This window comes from Phalacrocorax carbo, chromosome 1 (assembly GCF_963921805.1).
Source record: "Phalacrocorax carbo chromosome 1, bPhaCar2.1, whole genome shotgun sequence".
NCBI lineage: Eukaryota > Metazoa > Chordata > Aves > Suliformes > Phalacrocoracidae > Phalacrocorax > Phalacrocorax carbo.
The window spans coordinates 208,528,233-208,548,011 of NC_087513.1; the positions used below are offsets into that span (position 1 = coordinate 208,528,233).

Below are 19,779 nucleotides of genomic sequence, written 5' to 3' on the forward strand. Positions count from 1 at the left end.
GAAGGCGAGGTGCCTGGATCGCTCCCCAGACTGGAAGGACATGGTGTTGTGCTCACTACACCTACAGTCACGGCAGGAACTTGCAGGGTGATGATGATATTCTGAGATGGAGACACCCAAAAGTTCATTGGTTTGGCTTTTGATCACTCTCAGGTACATAAGCAAAATTCAGGCACCAGAAACCTTTTAAGCCACCTCTGTAACATTAGCTGCAACACTCAGCAGTGTTGTAAAGTACATGAAGAAGTTCTAGGAGAGTAGATCTGAGTGTGGTGGGTGTTGGTGGGAAGTAGACTTGTAAGGCGAGTGTGCAGTGAGGGTGAGTTTGCTGATGCAGTAGAAGCAACCTTATCAGAGGAAGTATGTGCTCAGTCTCTAAGAGGGACCGCCTGCCTTGACAGTGGTCTCTCCACCTGGGAGCATGAAGCAATATGAGGAGGAGGCTGAGGAGAGACCTTATCACTCTCTACAACTACTTGAAAGGAGGCTGTAGTGAGGTGGGGGTCGGTCTCTTCTCCCAGGTCACTAGCGATAGAATGAGAGGAAATGGCCTCAAGCTGCATCAGGGGAGGTTTACATGGGATATTAGGAAAAACTTCTTCACCAAAAGGGTTGTCAGGCATTGGAAGAGGCTGCCCAGGGAGGTGGTGGAGTCGTCATCCCTGGAGGTATTTAAAAGACATGTAGACGTGGCACTTCAGGACATGGTTTAGGAGGCACGGTGGCGTTGGGTTGACGGCTGGACTTGATGATCCTAGAGGACTTTTCCAACCTTAATGATTCTATGATTCTATTCTAAGTAATAAGGCTACACAGATTGTCATAACTGGAGAATGGATGTTTTCAGGAAGCAGAGACGAGATGAACTGGTGCTCAAATGATGTTTGAGAGTCATGTCATAACTTTTCTAATTATGCAGGTTATAACTAGCATCTATGGCCATTTCTGAGTGCTTTTACCAGGCAGTTAAAACACAGACTCACATACATCTGGGATAGTTTAAAACGGAGAAAAAAGACAGAAAACTTCCAGAGACCCCTGGGAAGTCATGTTTTAGCCACCTGCAAATGCAGCCTTTTCTATGGAGGGAGGACGCAGCTGTATTAGGGTGGCACTGGCCCCTGCCAGCTGCTTCTTGGGGTACGGATTCAAAACCCTTTGCTGTTTCCAGGGAGCAAGAAAAAAAGGGGCTGTTTTCTACAAAAATGCACTCCTTGCTCTGTACCTAGATATGGTGTAGGATCCAGCGTCGACTGGAGCATGAGTCATGTACTCCACAAGCATTACGGTGCTTGGTAAGTGGGCAGCGAAGTAGTCGCTGGTGCGTGAGTCACCAGCTTCATGTGAGTGGGCAGTCAAATCCTGCATAAGCTGATTTTTCAGAGACATTTCTAAGGGTATTTGAAGTATAGCATATGGCATGGGCAAATTATTTTGGTTTTGTTTGTGCTTGCTGCGGCTCCGGCTTTGGCCGAGGCCCCACATTATTAGGCATGACGTACCCCACAAGCTTTATTTTCTGTCATTCCAGCTTTGACATGCTTGTCTAGAGAAGTTCCATCGTCTGGTTCTGTGTAAGCAGCTTCTATTTCTCTTTATATTCCTGCAGAAATGGGGAAGTGAATGGAAATAGCAAAGAAGATAAATAAACTACTATTTCTTCGGCTGTTAGAGCTCCTTTGACATCAAAAATATGGTTCCGGTGAGTTTTAAATTCAGGATATGTATTTTCCTTTTCACTTGTTCTCCTTTTAGTGTCATTTGATGATAAAAAATAGCAGTAATCCTCTGCCCTGCTGTTCCAAAACTTCACCTGGCACCTCATAACGCCACAGAAATCCTGCCACTTTCTGAGACAGGGCTCCTGCCGCAGCCAGAACACCCCCAGCTGAGTTTCACAGGAGCCATGCCCTACTCGCACTCTTCACGCTTAGGGCCACATATGGGTCAGACACTCCCTCCATCTTTACAGGGAACTGGAGAAAGATGGACCTTAGCTTCCTCCCAGTTTTCTCCAGACCCTTGGTATGCGGCTCGTGAGGAACACAAAAAATGGCAACTTTCCGACTTGTAAGAGAAAGACGGCCAGCTGAAGCTGGACTGGATGAGACTTCTTGGCACTGCTCCTCAGACTTGGCATCTCCTGGAAAAACAGCCTTGTTCTGCTGCCAGCTGTCACTGCTGCTGCTATCTTAAGGAGGTGGTTTAGAGTGGAAGATCCCCTAGTGACTCACGAGGGTGTTGTATTTAAAAGCTGCTAGCAACAGAGGGTTATTTTAAAGCTTTTTCTTAATATAAAAATCAGTATTTGGTGCAACTCCCCCTCAAAAAAACCCAACCAAACGAAAAAAAAAAAACCAAAACCCCAGCCAAACCCCAACCAAACATGAAGACCGCCACAAAGGGCAGGCTGGCTGCGCCGCCGAGCAGGCGGGGCTGGGGACGCCGCGGGTGCGGAGGTGCCCGCAGCGCCCTTTCTCGTGGCTGCGCTGCGATCGCAGACCCCTGTGCCCGCACGCTCGGCCGCTTTGCGCCGGGCACCGGCGCCTGCCCCTGCCAGCCCCCCCGGACACCCGGTGGAGCAGGGTCAACCTCGGAGTAGCACAGCCTGGCCCTTCCCAGCTTTCGAGGACCTCATGCGCAGCCCCAACAGTAGTTTCTTGGACGGCCTCTTTGTTTCCCCCCGAATTGCAGTACAGTTGCACGCCAGGCTGCTCCCCCGCTCCCGCCTGCTTTTTGTATCACATTTCAGATGGGGGGGGCAGGGCTGGGGCAAGGGGGAACCCCACGGACGGGATTCTCCGTGGGGAACCGCGCTTTTCGGGGTGGGGGGGGGGGGGATGCGAGGAGCCGGCCGCATCGGTCCGGGACGGAGGCCCCGGCGCCCCAGAGTCCCTGCGGGGGTGGCCCCCGGCCAGACCCCCGGCGCCGCCGCTCCCTCGCCGGCCTCCGCGGCGGGTCCCGCCCCGGGGGGCAGCGGACGGGGCATCCCCGGGCAGCGCCGCGCACCCGGGGCGGCCGGCGGCGGACAAAGGGGCAGCGCCCGGTGGCCGCGGCGGGGCCGGGGTGGGGGGGTGGGGGGGAGGCTGGAGCGGCGGGGCCGGAGCGCAACGCCCCGGCGGCCGGAAGACAGGGCGGGGGGTGAGGGGTGGGGAGAGGGGAGGACCGGCTCGGCCCTGCTGAAAAGGAGGGCTCGCCCGCCCGTCGCCCCCCCCCTCGGCCCCCCCGGGTCCTGCCCCGCAGGCGTCCCGCACCATGGCTCCGTCCTGGCGGAGCTGGCTGGCCAATGAGGGGAGCAAGCACCTCTTTCTGGTAGGGGGCTGCCCCTGGAGGGGGGGGTCCCCTCGGCGGGGCTGAGCTGCGGGGAAGGCTCGGGAGGGGGGCGCGGGTGGCGGCTGCTCGGCGGAGCCGTGAGGACCCTCGGGGGTCGGGGCCGTGAGGACCCCGGGGGCTGGGGCGGTGAGGAGCCCGGGGCGGTGAGGAGCCCCCGGGGGTCGGGGCGTTGCTCACTCGCCCCCGGCGGGGTGCGGGAGGTCCCAGCCGCGCCCGGCGGGAGGAGCGCGGGGGCGGGCGCCGGTGGGGTCGGCGGTGCGCGGGTGGGATGCGGTGGGATGCGCTCCGTGCCGGTGCGCGGCTGGCACAGGTACAAGCGGCTGCCCCGGCCCCGGGACGACGCAGGCGTCCGCGTCCTGCTGGGACCCGGCACACGTTGTTCGGTGTTTGCTCTTTGTCTGATCCTCTTTGGAAATGTCTGGGGGGAGAAGACGCATCTTCTTGGAGGTCAAGTTCTTCCTGCCTTTGTCTCTTTGTTGCTAGTTTGTATCCTTTGAGTCTTCAACTGCAACATCTAAATCAAGGTTTGGAGTAGCATTTTGTATGCAGAGGGTTTCACCGGCTCTCAGTAGTCTTAAGTCACAAAGGTAAAGTTTTGTGAAGTTCAGTTAAAGTGAAAATTTCTCACATAGGGGCTGTCCCTTCTAATACTTAACAATATTTCATGCTAAATGCTTGAGGTTTGTTTTCCCGTTCCATTTACATACGCTTATGAAACTAGAGGCATACAAGTTTTATGAATGAAATTAACACTGAAAAGTTTGTGGGTGTAACTTTCACTTATAATCTCTTGTTTCTGTTTTATTTTAGTTTTTCTGGCTCTCCCTCAATGTATGGCTCTTCTGGAAAACCTTCCTCCTCTATTATCAAGGGCTGCAGTATTATTATTTGCATCAGATGTTAGGGGTGAGTGACCCGGACGTTACTTTTTGCCTTGAAAAATTGGGATGCTGGGAGATGGGAAAGGAACAGAATGCATTTGCTAATCAAGGATGACTCAAACTGCCTGTTGGATGCTGCAAAGCAAGGAAAGATCAAGTACGAAATTACTGGGGTACTGTTGTCAGTTGTTTAGAAGTAGAAAGTGAACAGTGTTTAGAATAAAAAGAGCTAGTCAAGTGTGGGACAGCTATCCTTCTCCTTCCTCTCCTCCCTCCCGGGGTTCCCAGCTGCAGACAGGCTCACAGGAACACAAACATGCTCAACAGATGACTGGAGCTCAGCTTTTTGTCATCAAAACATTAGCCAAGCTTATGGGCTCGTGCTGGCAAATTCTTTCTAATCCAGTTATTGTGATACATCTTTGATGAAGGAATTCTTTATATAAGTCAATTCTTTTCAGTCTTTGTCATCCTCATGGATCCTCCATTCTGTATAAATCATTGTAATCTATATAATTTTTGTTTTCTAATAACAAATTATTGGAATCTGAATGCTTTAATGATTTAGCAAGGGTAGCATCCACCACCACCAGAAGAACCCAAAAAGATAATCTGGGGAAGTGAGATACTGGTCTGTCTTGTGAAGCTCTCCACAGCTACACCCGCTGCCATTGTTTGAAATGACTTCTACCCAAAGGGGTAGATTAAGGGTTAAGAGCTGTCTGGAAAATGCTCTACAGTTGCTCAGAATTTGAGAATCCAGGAAGAAGTGCATGCTTTGTAATGCTGTCATGCTTGGGAATGGATTTCAATGGGAAGTTGACATGGGGTTAAAGCACAGATGATGCACATCCTCACCTGCTGTAGAGCGTCTGGGCTTTACCTTTGGTAGATATGCAGGATATCTAGGTAGGTCCAGGATATACTTTTTCATATGGTTGATATCATTGCCATAGCTAGCCAGTTCCATAAGCTTTGGGGAACTTTCTTGAAAGTAGGTTGACCTCTTATGCTTTTCTTTTTTGACTTCCTATGGCTGACTCAGGTGTGTTCAAGAAATGGACCTTAGCAAAGGTAGTACAAAAAGAAGGGAATGAAAATATTTAAATCCTTCATGATGATAACCTCCTTGATAGGAAAAACATGAAAACACGTTTAATTTTACCATAGCCTGTAACGGCTTTGCAGCCCAGTGCATCCATTTGAAAACTGTGTTTGTTCCTGGCAGAGCAAGGGGGTTGTTTATAAAGCAAATGTTCTTGGGTCAACATGTTGGGCCAGATTGTCAGCTGGTATCAATCAGCAAAGCTCCTTTCAATTCAGAAGACTCATCTGCCTTGTACCAGCTCATTGTCTGGTCTGTTTTTTTTTTGGTTTTCTTATACTTCAGAGTGACAGCCACATACAAAGTAATATAAAGTGTGTTCAGAACGTGTGACACGATTCAAGCAACAGATTCCTTGTCTTGGTCAGGAGGTGAGGACCAGGAGGCCATGCGTTTGGGTTTGTCTAACTGTGCCTGCAACTGTGGGGAAAGTTTAGAGACTTTCTAAAATGAGGAGGAAAGTGGAGCTAAGCCTCAAAGATACTTTCGGTCAAAGTTCTGAACCGAGTTTAAAAATTTGGAAAATATTAGACTGTAAAACGTTCTTGCAATTCACTTTTTAGAGTTTGTCTAAATATCATGCTTAGACCCCAGAGCTAGCTTTCTCCCTTCTCTTCAACATATTTTTATATGCTTATAAATCATACAGATTATTTTGCAAGGGTTGGGGAAACAGAACCCAATTTTAGTCTTTTCATTAAACAGAGTAAGCATATCTGTCCTACAGCCGCTGTTTCCTTCCATGAGGATTTCTGCATTTTTGATATTGGTTTGCGTAGCCACTGGCCCATGGCCCACCTGCCTAACCACCTCCTCTTTTTTCCATACACGGGTGAGTGCCTTGCAGTGCCTCAGTGTGCCATTTCTTGATGTTTGAAAATTTTGAGGCTTAGATGAAAAATCTTCATTTATAATTTAACAGTTGAATTCTTTTTTGTCTTAACAGAATGAGCTTTTTTTACAGATTCTTTCATGAAAATGGATTCATTTTTCCAGCTAGTTAACAAAAAAAGGCAAAAAGGAAGGGCATCTCTTGAATAGAAAAAAATTCTCTTGCTTTTCAATGGCATCTGCTAAAGATTTTTTTTTCTCTCTTTATGCTACAATAGCCTTAGTATCTCCTTAAGAACTTCTGCACTTTCGGCACTGAAAGATTTGCCACAGGTAATTTTATTGCTTACCAAGTAATGGGATGGAGAACAAGAAGTTGCTGTAGGAAATCGGACTGTGATATGAAATGAGACCTTGGACTGAATATCCTGATATATTCAACTCTGCCATGTTTTCATGCCATGCCTTTTCTTTTTGATGTGAAGAAGGAGAAAGAATGAGGTTAGTCTTTCATTCAGTGGTCACTGAAGTGGTTCACTTTGCTTCAGCCTTCCACAGAAGGAGGAGGCTCAGTTTCATTCTTTCCGATTGCATCCTTTGCGACCTTGAACAAGATACTTAGCACAGAATTTTAAAATTATTTAGGTACCTAACTTTTACTCAATCTTTCAATTACAATCTTTCTGATCCTTAATTCTATACCTGTAAAAAGGCACTTAAGAGCACAGTGGTATCCTGGAAAAACAAAAACCAAAGAGAATAAAGAAGGGAAAGGCACTGATGTGCAAGGAGGAGGTTAATCAGCCTATGCTACACTACAAAATTTAGCGGGTAAATTTATGTTGTGTCAAGTGTTACTGCTTTGCTCAGTTTGAGGCCTGTTGTGAGACCATGAACCCTTTGCTGTGGAATCTCCATCCCTGGAGGTTTTTAAAAACTAATTGGGCAAAACCCTGAGCAAATTTAGTCTGAGTTTGGTGTTGAACTTGCTTAGAGCAGGAGGTTGGAACAGAGCCATCCCAAAGTCCCTTCCAACCAGAATAATTCTGTGACTATATGATTCCTGTGATGTAAGTTCAACCAGAACCTAGTGGATGTAACTCCCTTCCCAGTACTTTTGCCTTGATGAACCATCCTTTGGACACTTAATTGCTTGTAACACTGCAGATCATAGTCTTACTGCCTGAATGCATTCTTTGCCGCTGTTTCAGGAACATGATTCAGATAAAGAATCTCAGTTTCTCATAATAAATGGTAACTTGTGGCCTTACATTGCTTAAAGAAGAGGGTCTGGGAAACACCCAACAGGCATGGATTTCTTGTAAGAGAGTGTGGCAAAAAGGAAAGGAATATTCTCATCTTCATGTTCATGATAGATGTAGTAGGCATGAATTATGGAAAGGAAGATTCATGAATTACTTGACATGACTCCAACATCTTCATTGCCGGAGGTTTTGTGCCTGCTCAGTCAGAGAAATTGTCCAGATGATTAATTTCTTTGCAGATTTCAAGATTTCTCCCTTCAGATTAGCTTGGCTGTATTTTTTTCCAACACGTTTGCTTGTATCTGACCAACAAGTTCAGTCCTAAATGCAGTACTGGCCGTATTATAGAACTCAAATCTTACTTTTAACAGCATTAAATTAAATATTTGTTTCTTGTTGCTTGAGTTAGCCATGTGCAGAAAGACAATTTGGGTGATTTTGTCATGACATAAAAGGTCTCTCTTTCTCTACTCCTTTAGTCCCTGCTCAAATAACCCTAATGTAGTCAAATGGATGTTAATGCAAAAGATAAGCTTCTGTGTTTCAGATGAAGGTGGAGGAAACTTGTTCTCAGAAGGATCTCTTTGGGAAAAGAATAACTGAAAATGGGACTGAAAAGGACAAGTGCTGCCTCACTCTTTTAGCTCTACAGTTGTTGCCTGCGCAGTACTGTGCATCACATTTATGTCATCTTTATTCACTGCTTGGAATATGTTCCAGATGTTCCAGTAACTTTCACGTCTCTCCTTGCTAGTTTACCATAATGATAGAGATTTAACTAATGGAGGCCAAATTCTGCTTCCATTGCTCCTTATGCAACCACACTGCAGCCTGCTTCCCCCACACATCTAAGCATTGGAGTTGTGTATCTCGACCCTGTATTTTCCTTAAAGCAGTGTGTGTTTGCTATTTAATTGTCTTGTAATCAGGCTATCTGGGATATGCTCTTTAGAGTGTTACATGTAGGAAAAATTACTAATAATAGATTTATGTTGCTATGGAAGCTATATATCTCTCTGTCTGCAGGATTCCCTAATGGAGACTGAGGGTGTTAATCCACAAGACCTTATCTTGATAGTCCCCTTGAATGTGCACATAAATCTCTTATTGCATTCTCTTTCCATCATTATAGATTTTTTTGTTTGCCAGAAGACTTTCCTTCAACCCTTAGTTCTTCCTGGACAGCCCACAGTTCAGCATCATTGCTGGGATTATTCTCAGTTATAAGCCAATGAAGAACTTGAGTTTTGCGCCATATAGTTCTTCTGATGGCTTTGGGTTTTTTTTGTTTTTCTTTTTTTTTTTCCCTCCTTGTAGCTCAGGTGGCAGTAATCCTGTGAAAGGACATCTATATTACTAACTTACCTGGGAGAACTTCCACCTTTGCAGAACTTCTTGAGAAGATGTCAGTAGTGGAGGTTCAATTAATAGAGGTACATCTCAAATGAGTAACAGAAATTTTTACTGCTGTGTCACGCAGACTTGTATTATAAATAGTCTTGTCATCATTGCTTCTTGTTCCAAGATCATCATGGCGTAATACTCTGTGTAGAACAGAATTGAATTATGGCCAAAATGTTTCTTTGGTTGATTATTCACTGTATTATGTATTATTTCAGGGTTCCCATGGTAGTCCAGCAATGGCTGGTCTTAAAATAAAAATAGCTGTGTTACACTCCGGAAGACCAGTTTTACAGATCGTATTACCTACTGTGTTGTGATAAGGGGTAATAATTAAACACAGAGGAAGCCCTTAGTAGCAGACCTTACATCAGTTCTATATGACTGACTCGGCTGTGACAACAAGCAACTTCCTGCTGTGTTCACGCATTGCAGTGTGTTGTGAATCTCTTGGGGGGGACCTGGGTACCCTTAATCCCTTGATTCATGACCAAATTCATGGAGTTCAGATCATGTTGCGACTTGCAGGATCAGCCATTCAAGCTCTTGTTGCTAATTAATATATAAAATACTTCCACAATTTGTGATATTGCTACAGAAGAAGGAGGGCCTGGAACACTCAAATCTGGAAGATAAATTGGGATCCCTTCCGGTCTGTTCGTGTATCATTATGCCTGCCCCAAAAAGAAACCTGTAACTCAGCAGCATTGACTAAAGTTGTCTCTAAAATTGTATTTCCTGAGGTCAGGATTCTAACAGTTTAAATTAACTGATTAATAGATTAATGAAGATGAGCATTTGGTCTGAAATCTTGTAAGCAAATACACTTTAGAGATTATTAGAGAAGTTGGGAACTAACATTGAGTTCCAGGTTAAGGTAGTTGCTTTCTTCAGATTGAATGACTGATTTAAGCAGGAGGAGGAGTACATCTAACACAAAGGGACTGCTTTTAAAATGAGAACATGACCTAAATATGTGGACAGAAAGAGAAGGAAAACCTTCAAGGAATGCCTGTTTGGTGAGTTACAAGTGAAAGGTGAGAATAGTGATTCTCAGTAGTGCAGAGCAAATACCCCATATCTCATGAAAGAGCTAAAAATATTGTTACCATTGTCCACTCCTGATAATTCTTCCTTTATATAATATCATATCCAACTTCTGATTCATATATGCAAGCGGAAGACTGAAGTGAAATTAGCATAGAGAATTGGGCTGCTGTTAAATTATCTGTGTAGAAAATTGCTGGGTTTTGTGTTTGTCTTTTTTTAAAATCCTTAACATAGTTTTCCAAATGTAATTCAAAATTATTGCACCACTTATTCTTAAAATAATTTTAAAGGGCTGCAGTGCATGAGGTTGGGATTTACAGAGTCCTGCCTTGAAATCTTCCATCTTCAGAACAAAACCAAGTCAAACTTTTGTAGGAGTTTTCAGATGTTCTGGAGGGTTTCCGCTACCCTCACATTTTCCTTCTTTTCAGCTTCCTTTCAGCTGCTTTGGTTTTTTTTTATTTTTTTTGCTAGATCTCCAGCCAGATTTGGCAGGCCTAGGGGGAATAACTGCTATCCGCACAATTCCGATCTGTCCTTCATCTTAGATTATCTGTGCTCTGTTACTCAAAACAAGGCATTCCCTATGAAGAAAAGGAACTCAGGTCAAAAGGAGGCACATTGTGTAACACAGTTCGTCCCACCTACAAAAATAAATATTTTTAGCTGCTTCAGTACTGATTTGGGGAAGTGGTCTATGGCTTGGGTCTACAGAGCAGCATGTGGTTCATGAGTCTTCCCACAACCTTTCAAGTCACCCTGAAACATAGAAGACTGAAAAAGGTCAAAGGCAGGCCTCCAGAGAGAGCATCAATGGGCTGTCTCTGCTCCACCATGACCTGTTTAGGATTGTTGCTTGTAGGTAGCGAAGTCTTGAGAAACAGAATGACATCACTTTTAGTTGTGGAAGGATTTGCAGTATTCTTCATTTTTGCTGCTACAAGATGGGCTTAAAAGATGAGACAGGACTCTATTTGTTGAAATCTTCCTGTATTCTGCTCCGCAGTATGTTTTGCAACCATGTATTGAATATTAGATTTCTGTGCACAGCAGTTGCAGATAACATTCATCTCTATATTTATAACTGATGAACTTTAGGGAATTCTGTGCTGCAGAGTAAGTTACTTTAGCCCTCAATGTAACACTGAAATCATTTGCCTAACTACAGGGAAGCTCATTTCCCCTACTTTGCTGGCAGCAACATACAGAACATCCAAAGAGAACTGACTCTTTGCTTCTCTGTCCTACTTTGCACGTTGTATGAGCATAGGCCAGGAAACTATCCTGATTTCTGTGGGACTGTATGTCAGACAGGGATAGATGGAGAACTTATATTCCCACTGTATCTCTGGAGCCCTTTTCTGCGGCTTTGGAGAAGGAAAATATGATGATTGCTTTATACTTGTCTAGAGAAAAAATCTAGTCTATATTTTAAGATTTGACTTTGTAGTGGGTCCAGTTGCCTACTATCCCTATCACAGATTTCCTCTGTGAATTTGATTAATCCTTTAGTTTTTTTATGCCTTTTTGTCCTTCCATGAAAATGGGATAACAGCATGTGTGGTACCGGGTAGGCAGAGTACAGAAGGAGGTTGTCAAATGCTTGGATTTGATATCAGGAAAGGTGGATAAAAGAGAGTGTCTAGCAGAGATTTTGGGGGGTGCTTTTTTCTCTCTTTTTGATCCTACAGAAATTTCACATGCTACTAACATGAAATAACACTTTTTTTTTTTCCTTAAGACAGCAATAATATTAGGAAGAAAAGAGGATTATAATTCTCTCATTTCTTAGCTACTTCATAAGGATATAAATTCCCTTCTAGAACCAGTGAGTTGTCTTGGAGCAAAAATCATCTTTTATTCTACTATTGTTTAAAAATCCAACAATGCACTGTTAATTTGTTACTGCGCCACCCAGGCAATGCAAAGGAAGTCAGGAAAAAGTCCACTTGGAACCCATTTGGAAAGAATTGGTTTCATGGAGCTATTTTTAGCCCTTGGATATATGTTAAGAGCAAAGTTAGTACTCTTATTCTTCTGGGTCTTCCATGAATTGTGATTCTAAGCATTGCCAAAACTATTACTTTACCATTGTTTTCAAATTTTTCATGAGCTTGTTGCAGCAACCATTGCCCAACTTTATTTCTTCAGAAAAAAAAAACCAAACCATTTGTGAAAATATTTGAATCACACTTTCCTAGAAGTGTACCACATATTTGAAGAAGTAATTTCCTGCTGTCTTTTCTTTTTTTTTTTTCCCTTTGTACAGATGCTGATAGCATTGAATTAGAAAGAACGTAAGGGTATTCTTCCATAGTACTTGCATTATGAATGAGTATTTCCTATTTGTTAAATAGTGGCATGGAAAAAACACAAAGGACACTTAGTAGGGTAGCTTTTTTCTACTCACCGTAGCTGATTCATATTTTTTTTGTACCAGTTACATTGTTTGGCATTTTACTTATTTCTTGCAATAAATTTTCATTTATATAATACTGTACAGTGTAGAATTAACTCTATTCTAGACTATTCCAAACTAGACTGTTTGGTTGAAGTTATGTTAGAAGAATAGTTGTGCTTGATAAAGGAATTCTTGGATAACTGAGATCATGCCTGATTTATGTTTAAACTCAAAGACAACAAATTCTTGAGAAACTAATGATGTACCATATAAGAGAAATTATTGCGGTTTTTGAATTGCTTTACTTATTAATTGTGTTGCAACTTTTTTCAGCTTTTGGGTGTTACTTGAGCTACAAAAATGGTTCGGTTTACTTCTGGGTTTTGCATAATGTTAATTCTACATAATTCTTGGGTTTTTCAAATCGTGCTCATTTGGTCACTGGAATACTGTAGCACATCAGCAAGCTCTAATAAAAATGCTTATATGTGCTTAATGCTCATGTTTTTGAAGTCATTGCTTTTATGAGATGTAGAGCTCATTTTTAGCTTCCCTTTAGAGGAGTAATAATTAATGAAAATAGAGACAGTCTTGTATGTGCAAATGGCACATTATAGAGACATTTTACTTCCATTAAGTCAAATCATTTCAAGGGTATTGCCATTTTATCTCATAGTCCAGAAAATGTTTACGATGTTCTAAAGTCACTTTAAGCTACTGTGGGCAAGGGCAGATAAATATTTACTGTGGTTGTTCACATATATTTCTTCTTTATCATACTTCGAAGTGGAAAGTGACATTGGCATTCAGTAAAACCTCAGCTCAGTTGCTGAGGTTGTGGCCATTGTAGCTGGTGCTCAGTTGTAGTCGTAGCGCTTGGGCTCTGGACCAGGTGGGAGAGTCCAGAGAGGAGAAGATGATTTAAAGTTTGAAGAACTTGCGAGGGAAAAAGGGCAAGAATAATCTCTCATTGTGTGTCTGAACAGAGCATGAAGTAACAGATTAAATAGAAGCAAGGTAGGCTTTATGTAAGGAAAGAAAGGACTAACACTAGTGGACGACATACCACAAGAAATAGCAAAGGAGGTCTGGAGGGTGGGGAAAAAACTAAGTGATGTGGTTCATTCTAGTTTATTTTCTATAATTCCGTAGGTTAGAGATAACTCTGTTGTAAGTGTCCCTCTCAGTGTAACTTTCATGACTTCTGCTCCCAGGATGTTTGCCAGGGATCCCACATTTATGTGGCAGAAAACAAGGTAGAGCACATCTTGTGGGGTGAACTCTCTTACTTCTCACAGGCAACTATTGAGGGAAGGTGCCCTTATGTCTGCTTTGCTCTTGGGAAGCCGGTAACTTCTGGTGAGGAGGTTGTTAGCACTCAGGTCTAACTAAATAATGTGAAGTAGCCAGTTTTCCAACGAGACCTGGACAGGCTGGAGAGCTGGGCCGAGGGGAACCTCATGAAATTCAACAAGAGGAAGTGCAAGGTCCTGCCCCTGGGGAGGAACAACCCCACGCACCAGTACAGGCTGGGGGCTGAACTACTGGAAAGCGGCTCTGTTGAGAAGGACCTGGGAGTGCTGGGGGACAGCAAGGTGACCCTGAGCCAGCACTGGGCCCTTGTGGCCAAGAAGGCCAACAGTATCCTGGGGTGCATTAAAAGGAGTGTGGCCAGCAGGTCGAGAGAGGTTAACCTCCCCCTCTACTCTGCCCTGGTGAGACCACATTTGGAGTGCTGCGTCCAGTTTTGGGCCCCCAAGTTTAAGAAGGATGTGGAACTGCTTGAGCAAGTCCAGCAGGGAGCTACCGAGATGATGAGGGGACTGGAGCATCTCCCTTATGAGGAAAGGCTGAGAGACGTGGGTTTGTTCAGCCTGGAGAAGAGAAGACTGAGGGGGGATTTCATCAATACCTGTAAATATCTAAAGGGTGGGTGTCAGGACAATGGGACTGGGCTCTTTTCAGTGGTGCCCCGTGACAGGCCAAGGGGCAATGGGCACAAGTCGGAACACAGGAAGTTCCAGCTAAACATGAGGAAAAAACCCTTTCCTGTGAGGGTGCCAGAGCAGGGGCACAGGCTGCCCAGGGAGGCTGTGGGGTCCCTTCCCTGGAGACATTCACACCCCGCCTGGACGTGTCCCTGTGCCCCCTGCTCTGGGTGTGCCTGCTCAAGCAGGGGGGTTGGACAAGATGATCTCCAGAGGTCCCTTCCAACCCCTGCCATTCTGTGATTCTGTGAAGAGAAACAGGATTTAGGTGGAGAGCTTGAGGCTTTAGCTAGATTGAACTTCTTTAACTTCTGTTTGCCTACTAGTTTTGTTCCCAGATGTACTATAGAGGAAGTGGGGTACACGGGTGTTACTGACTGGGAGAGCAGGCAGTTTTAATGTTTTATGGTCCTGAGAAACTCCTGTCATGCCATTGTGCTTGTGATCTTGCTAGACGTGCTAAAGTCCAGTTATTTTGTTTATTTTTACTAGCTCATATATTAATCCAGTTCTTTGACATGCAGATAAGTCTGTAAAAACAAACTAATAACAATTACTAATTTTGAAATTACAAGGCTTTTCTAATAATTTTTGTAAAAAATATTCATTTCCAAATAAATAAAACCTTTTTGTTTCTCCCCAATTTTGTTTCCTCTTCTTGATAAGAAAGATGTGAATATAAATGTTTCACTGACAAAATTTTTTTTGACTGAGAAATAACAGATGTTCTTTTTTGGCATCAAGTTTCATTTTGAAAAAGTAATAAATCTTTAGTAATTTTTATTAGATAATTTGTACCTGTTCAAATCATTCACATAACTGCAGTATTGGAGTTATCTTATAATATTATAATAGTTTTTCATTAATTTATTCAGGAGTTGAAAAACTTGGGATTTTAAGAACATTGTAAGAGTTATCCTTCCAGAAATCTGTTGACAGTCTAAAAGCATCTTTTATATAAGCTAGTAAAATGGTAATTCAACCTAATAACTAGGAGAACAATGGCATTTTGCTAACTTTTAAAAAAATCATAAATGAATGAGAGAATATAATAAGGTTGAAAAATACAGGGTTATGACATTAATGTGTGCTTTGTTCATTGATTTGACAAGTGTTTTTGTTCTAATTATGTCAGTTCCAAATATACCCGTGAAAGCATTAGTGAAATTAGATTTCATTACAGTCCCCAGCTGTTGAGTAGTTAAAATGAAGAAAATCTACTTTCTCTAGGTCCAAATACGGCACTGCATAGTGTGAATGGATGAACAGTTCTGTGACAATTTCATAACAGTCCTTGAAACAATATTATAATTTCAGTTTAATTGAATCAATTTTGTTTTACACCTTTTTCTGGCTTGTTTACCAGAAAATCATTACACTTCACTTAAGTGGCTGTCTAGTGTCTTCATACTATTTATCCCTCTTTCTTATTTAATTATGTCTGTTGAAGCTTTCAGGTAATTTCCTGGTGGACGCTTACAGTTTTCTCAGATACGTTTTGTTCCATGTGGCTTTGAGCGCTGATAAGGGTATTGGTTCTTTCAGTAGAAGTTGTCATTTTCTGACATTTTTCTGAAAAAAATTAATTTTGAATAGTTTTTTGATGCAAAGATGGAAGCTGTGTCCCTCAGAGAACAGGATAGCGTGTGTACAGTGGTTTTTCCAGTACATGTAAAACATCATGGAACTCCACTGTTCTGATGAGTCAGGAGGGCATGGGAACTGTTTGGTGTCACGGCAAAGAAAAGGAGGTTGAATACTGACTGACAGCTGATCCATTAGAGCATCTTTTCTCCCTGTAATCTAACTCTTGCTATATTTGTTCAGCTAGGATTGTGTGTTAGCAGAGCTTCAGCATCTGTCCTCAATCTCAACTGCTGCCTGGTCCTTCTACCGATGTGCCGTGTTCTCTTGGCCTTCCTGCGAGGATCTCAGAAGGTAAGCACTGTCCTCAGAATGCAGCAGTTGAGAAGAGGGCCCTGGTCTCTGTTTAGTCTAAAAATAATAGGAAAAAAAATCTGTTACATCCCTGTTTATTATACAGTATGTGCCTGCATGGTGCAACTATCAGACATTCAGACTAGATTCATGACTCTGTTGAAGACAGTGTCCTGGATGGTATTGTCTGGCTTGTTTGGACTCGTGAGGAATGTTTCTTCAATGCATTTCTGAAGGACAGGGAGGTTGCTGTGGAACTGTAATCAGTCGAAGTCTCCTCCTTCTTTCCCAACTCTAATATAAAAGACATCGTGTCCTCTCTACTTCCTGTTAGAATTCAAAAAACCAAAAAGAACTTTTACTCGGCATGACCAGAAGTGTCCTACTGGGGATGACAGAAATTCAAATTAAAAAACCAACCTGATATATTTGTTATCAAGGGAGAAAAAAAAAGTTCTGGCAAAGCTAAGAGGCTTTGTTTTCTGTACCAGCATTCAGTAAACAATAGTTTAGCTTGTTTGTGATTTGCCAGTTGCTTTTTACAGAAATATAAATAATGCATTTGAGGAACATCTGTGTATTCTAGATGATTGCAAATTGAACCTATGTGTTCTGCTCATCTTCTGACTGTGCCTGTAAGATTTGATGCCTATAGATACATATATGTATGCAAATATACCTTTCCATCTGATTCTGTTCACTAAAGAATCAGTGACACCTACAACAATTAGTGCTGGAATTACTAAATTTTAAGGCCAGAGGGAGATGACTTTATGTGCTCTTCACATCTCTGTAATACAGATCCAACTGCACTTTCTTCATTAAGACCTCAAAATTGGCTCATTGACATAATCCTGTAGTTTTTAAATTCAGGTACTCTGCTTGCAAGGGCGTTAAACCCAGTAAAAGCTGAAGTTGCTATTATATTACCTCAGTTGCTGCTAGTATTTTTTTCTTTGCTTTGTTTTAGAAGAGAGATTGGTTGAATTCTTCTCTTATTAGGTTGTCAGCAGGAAAACCAGAAGGCTGCTAGATAAAAGTAAAACTTTCCATGTGATGTGTGGTGTTACAATATGCATCTTTTCAGGTGAGATCTTATTGTGCTGAGCAGCAGCTTGTTCGGGAAACACACTGAAGCAGTACTTTGTGGTTTTTCTTGCACAGTACATTTGGGGGTAGTCTTGCTCTGCGCTTCCCTGCCTTAAAGTGTGAATGCTTTCTTGGATGGATGTGGGATTTGGTTTATTTTTCCTTTAAACACATGGGTTTACATTCTAATGCCGAGCCCTTCCTTAAAATTCCAGTTTCTGAAAGGACAGGTATATGAGATCAGGTCAAAATCTGCCATTACAGGTTTTACTTTCTTGTAAAATTTACATTTGTATCAAGTCTATATGTACAATAAATGTACATTTACATTTACATCTTGTAATTTTACATTTCTATTACACTCGAGGGATTTGAGTGAAGAAGCAGGGTGCTACAGGCTTATCTGCAGAAGAGGGAGCAGTGGAGACAAATACCCAATTAGGTGAAAAAGGAATATTCTTGGGTGACCTTTGAATGTTGTCTCCCAGCTGAAGAATTGCCCTACAAAAATGATTGCTGCAGTGTTAAAAAAATCTTAAAATACATACAGCTTTCTGCCATGAATATCTATAATCTGATTTACTTTAGAAGAAGAATTCCTTAGTTCCCGGGTGCATCTCATGCAGGTGATGTGATTATAGCTTGGCATCTGGGTAACCACTTTTCTTTACTTCATAGGAACATCTATCTCTTGTTTACGGATCTCAGCTTTACTCTGGTTTTTTTTAGTCTTACATGTTGCTGCTCATCTGGTGAACGCTCTTAACTTCTCTGAGAACTACAGTGAAGACTTTCTGGCACTCAATGCAGCGAACTATCGTGGTGAGGTGAGACAGATGTCCTTTCATATTTTGCTTTTAGGTATATGATTTAAATATACAATTATTTTTATATTAAATTCCACTGTATGATCCATCCTGTAAGCTATACACTGCTGCCGTTTTGTGCACTGAAAACTCACCACCAAGTGCATTGCTGTGGATTTTACTTCTTTCTCTGGACAAATAATGTATTAAGCACTTTTTGTTTAAGCCAGCAGGATTCGGTCCTACTGGATTATGAGGTGGAGAATGCTGTCATCGAGTCCTTTCAGTTTGTACCCTGTTCTCCTGCTTTTCTTCTTCTGCTTCTCTCTGTTCCTTGGGTGGGCCTGGTTGAGACACTTCTGCTGTTGTTTGGGAAAATACATTCTGCATTTGCACTATTTAGAATAGAGCAGTGTGTGCCGTGTACTGGGGATTTGAGGGTAGGGAGATCTGAGACTGATTCTGCGTTTTGAAACTGCAGTGGGAACTGGAGTATATGTATGCCAAGGGTGGAATTAGTTATCTATCTGCATGAACTGGGGTGGAAGCTGATTTCTACTTAGGAAATACTTGGTTTACATGACTTCTCTGACTGTGGTGCAGATGCCTTGAAGGCATACCAGAGTCCTAGTCCCTCCTCCAGTTGCTTGCTTATGCATTTGGCACTGGAGAGATATTTGCAGATTTTAGGACTAAGACCAGAGCCCAGGACTCTTTCTCCTTTGGGCTACAGTCAAGTTCTCTCTTGTTCCTATTAATACTAGTCTCAAATCTGTATTCCTTTTCTACCAGCTTCATTAGGAAATATTTAGAATGACCCTATCCCAGCTGCATCCTTCCTGGAAAAGGAGAGCTTGACTCAGCCCAGGCTCATAAGGACCAACAACCAAGGTCTTCTACTCCCTTGGTGAATGATTTAATCACCGAGGTATTCTATGGCAGACAGACATGCCAACACCAACTATTGTGCTGAGGTTCTGGATTAAACTTGAATGTCTGCATGTGTTAGGAGTGGTCTGATAGACTTAGCCTCATCAGGAACATTAGCAGAAGCTTGTCCCAGGCAAGAATGTGCCAGGGTGTGAATGTCAGCCTGTACTGAGCAGCTTTAGGAATTTTGCAATAGAAAATATAGATAATAACAAGCTTTTAGTAACTCTAGGATCAAAACCTCCCAGATTTTAGGTACTCTAGTAGCTTTTGAACCTTTGTGCTTGAATTCCACTTAAACTTGTTTTTTAACTATGGTGGGCAGTCTGGATGCTGCTGTCTTCTTCTGTATATGGGTGCACACGTCTGGATGCAGACAAGGTCAGGGAGAGGGACACTTTGTTTTTCCTGACCTGTGTGAAGACTGCTCACCTCCCCTCCATGCATTTTACTGCAAGTTAAAAAAAAAAAAAAAGTTTTTCTTCGCAGTGAAGGCAAAACCTCACAAAACATAGGGCTCGGGGGAGTGAGGCGCTTTCCTGTGAGGTTGATATATTCCCTCTTGCTTTCGTGTGGTGAAGGACACAAGAACATCTGGCCTTGTATTGTCAGCTCCGCTGAGTTCAGTCCTGCTTCACTGGAGTCCACTGCAAATGTCTTGGTGATGTAACTGGCAGTAAAATGTTTGCCCCAGTCTTTCATTTAAATTCAAAATCTCTCTCTCTCTCCTGCTCCCCTCTGTCCTCCCAAAGGTATGAGGT

General features: G+C 42.8%; 1 protein-coding gene across 4 annotated transcripts in view; it reads left to right on the forward strand.

The window, feature by feature from the left end:
* Positions 1-3,158: 3,158 nt before the first annotated feature.
* Positions 3,159-19,779, forward strand: part of NOX4 (NADPH oxidase 4) — a 119,798-nt gene continuing 103,177 nt past the window's right edge. For 2 of the 4 annotated variants that reach the window (XM_064441391.1, XM_064441392.1), the window contains exons 1-5: positions 3,159-3,312; positions 4,144-4,239; positions 16,083-16,193; positions 17,196-17,280; positions 18,012-18,109. In XM_064441391.1, coding sequence (XP_064297461.1) covers positions 3,256-3,312; positions 4,144-4,239; positions 16,083-16,193; positions 17,196-17,280; positions 18,012-18,109 — 447 coding nt within the window. In that variant the 5' untranslated portion in view covers positions 3,159-3,255. Of the gene's footprint in view, positions 3,313-3,658; positions 3,921-4,143; positions 4,240-16,082; positions 16,194-17,195; positions 17,281-18,011; positions 18,110-19,779 lie in introns of those variants that run through there. The other 2 variants (XM_064441393.1, XM_064441394.1) reach the window with 2 other exon arrangements.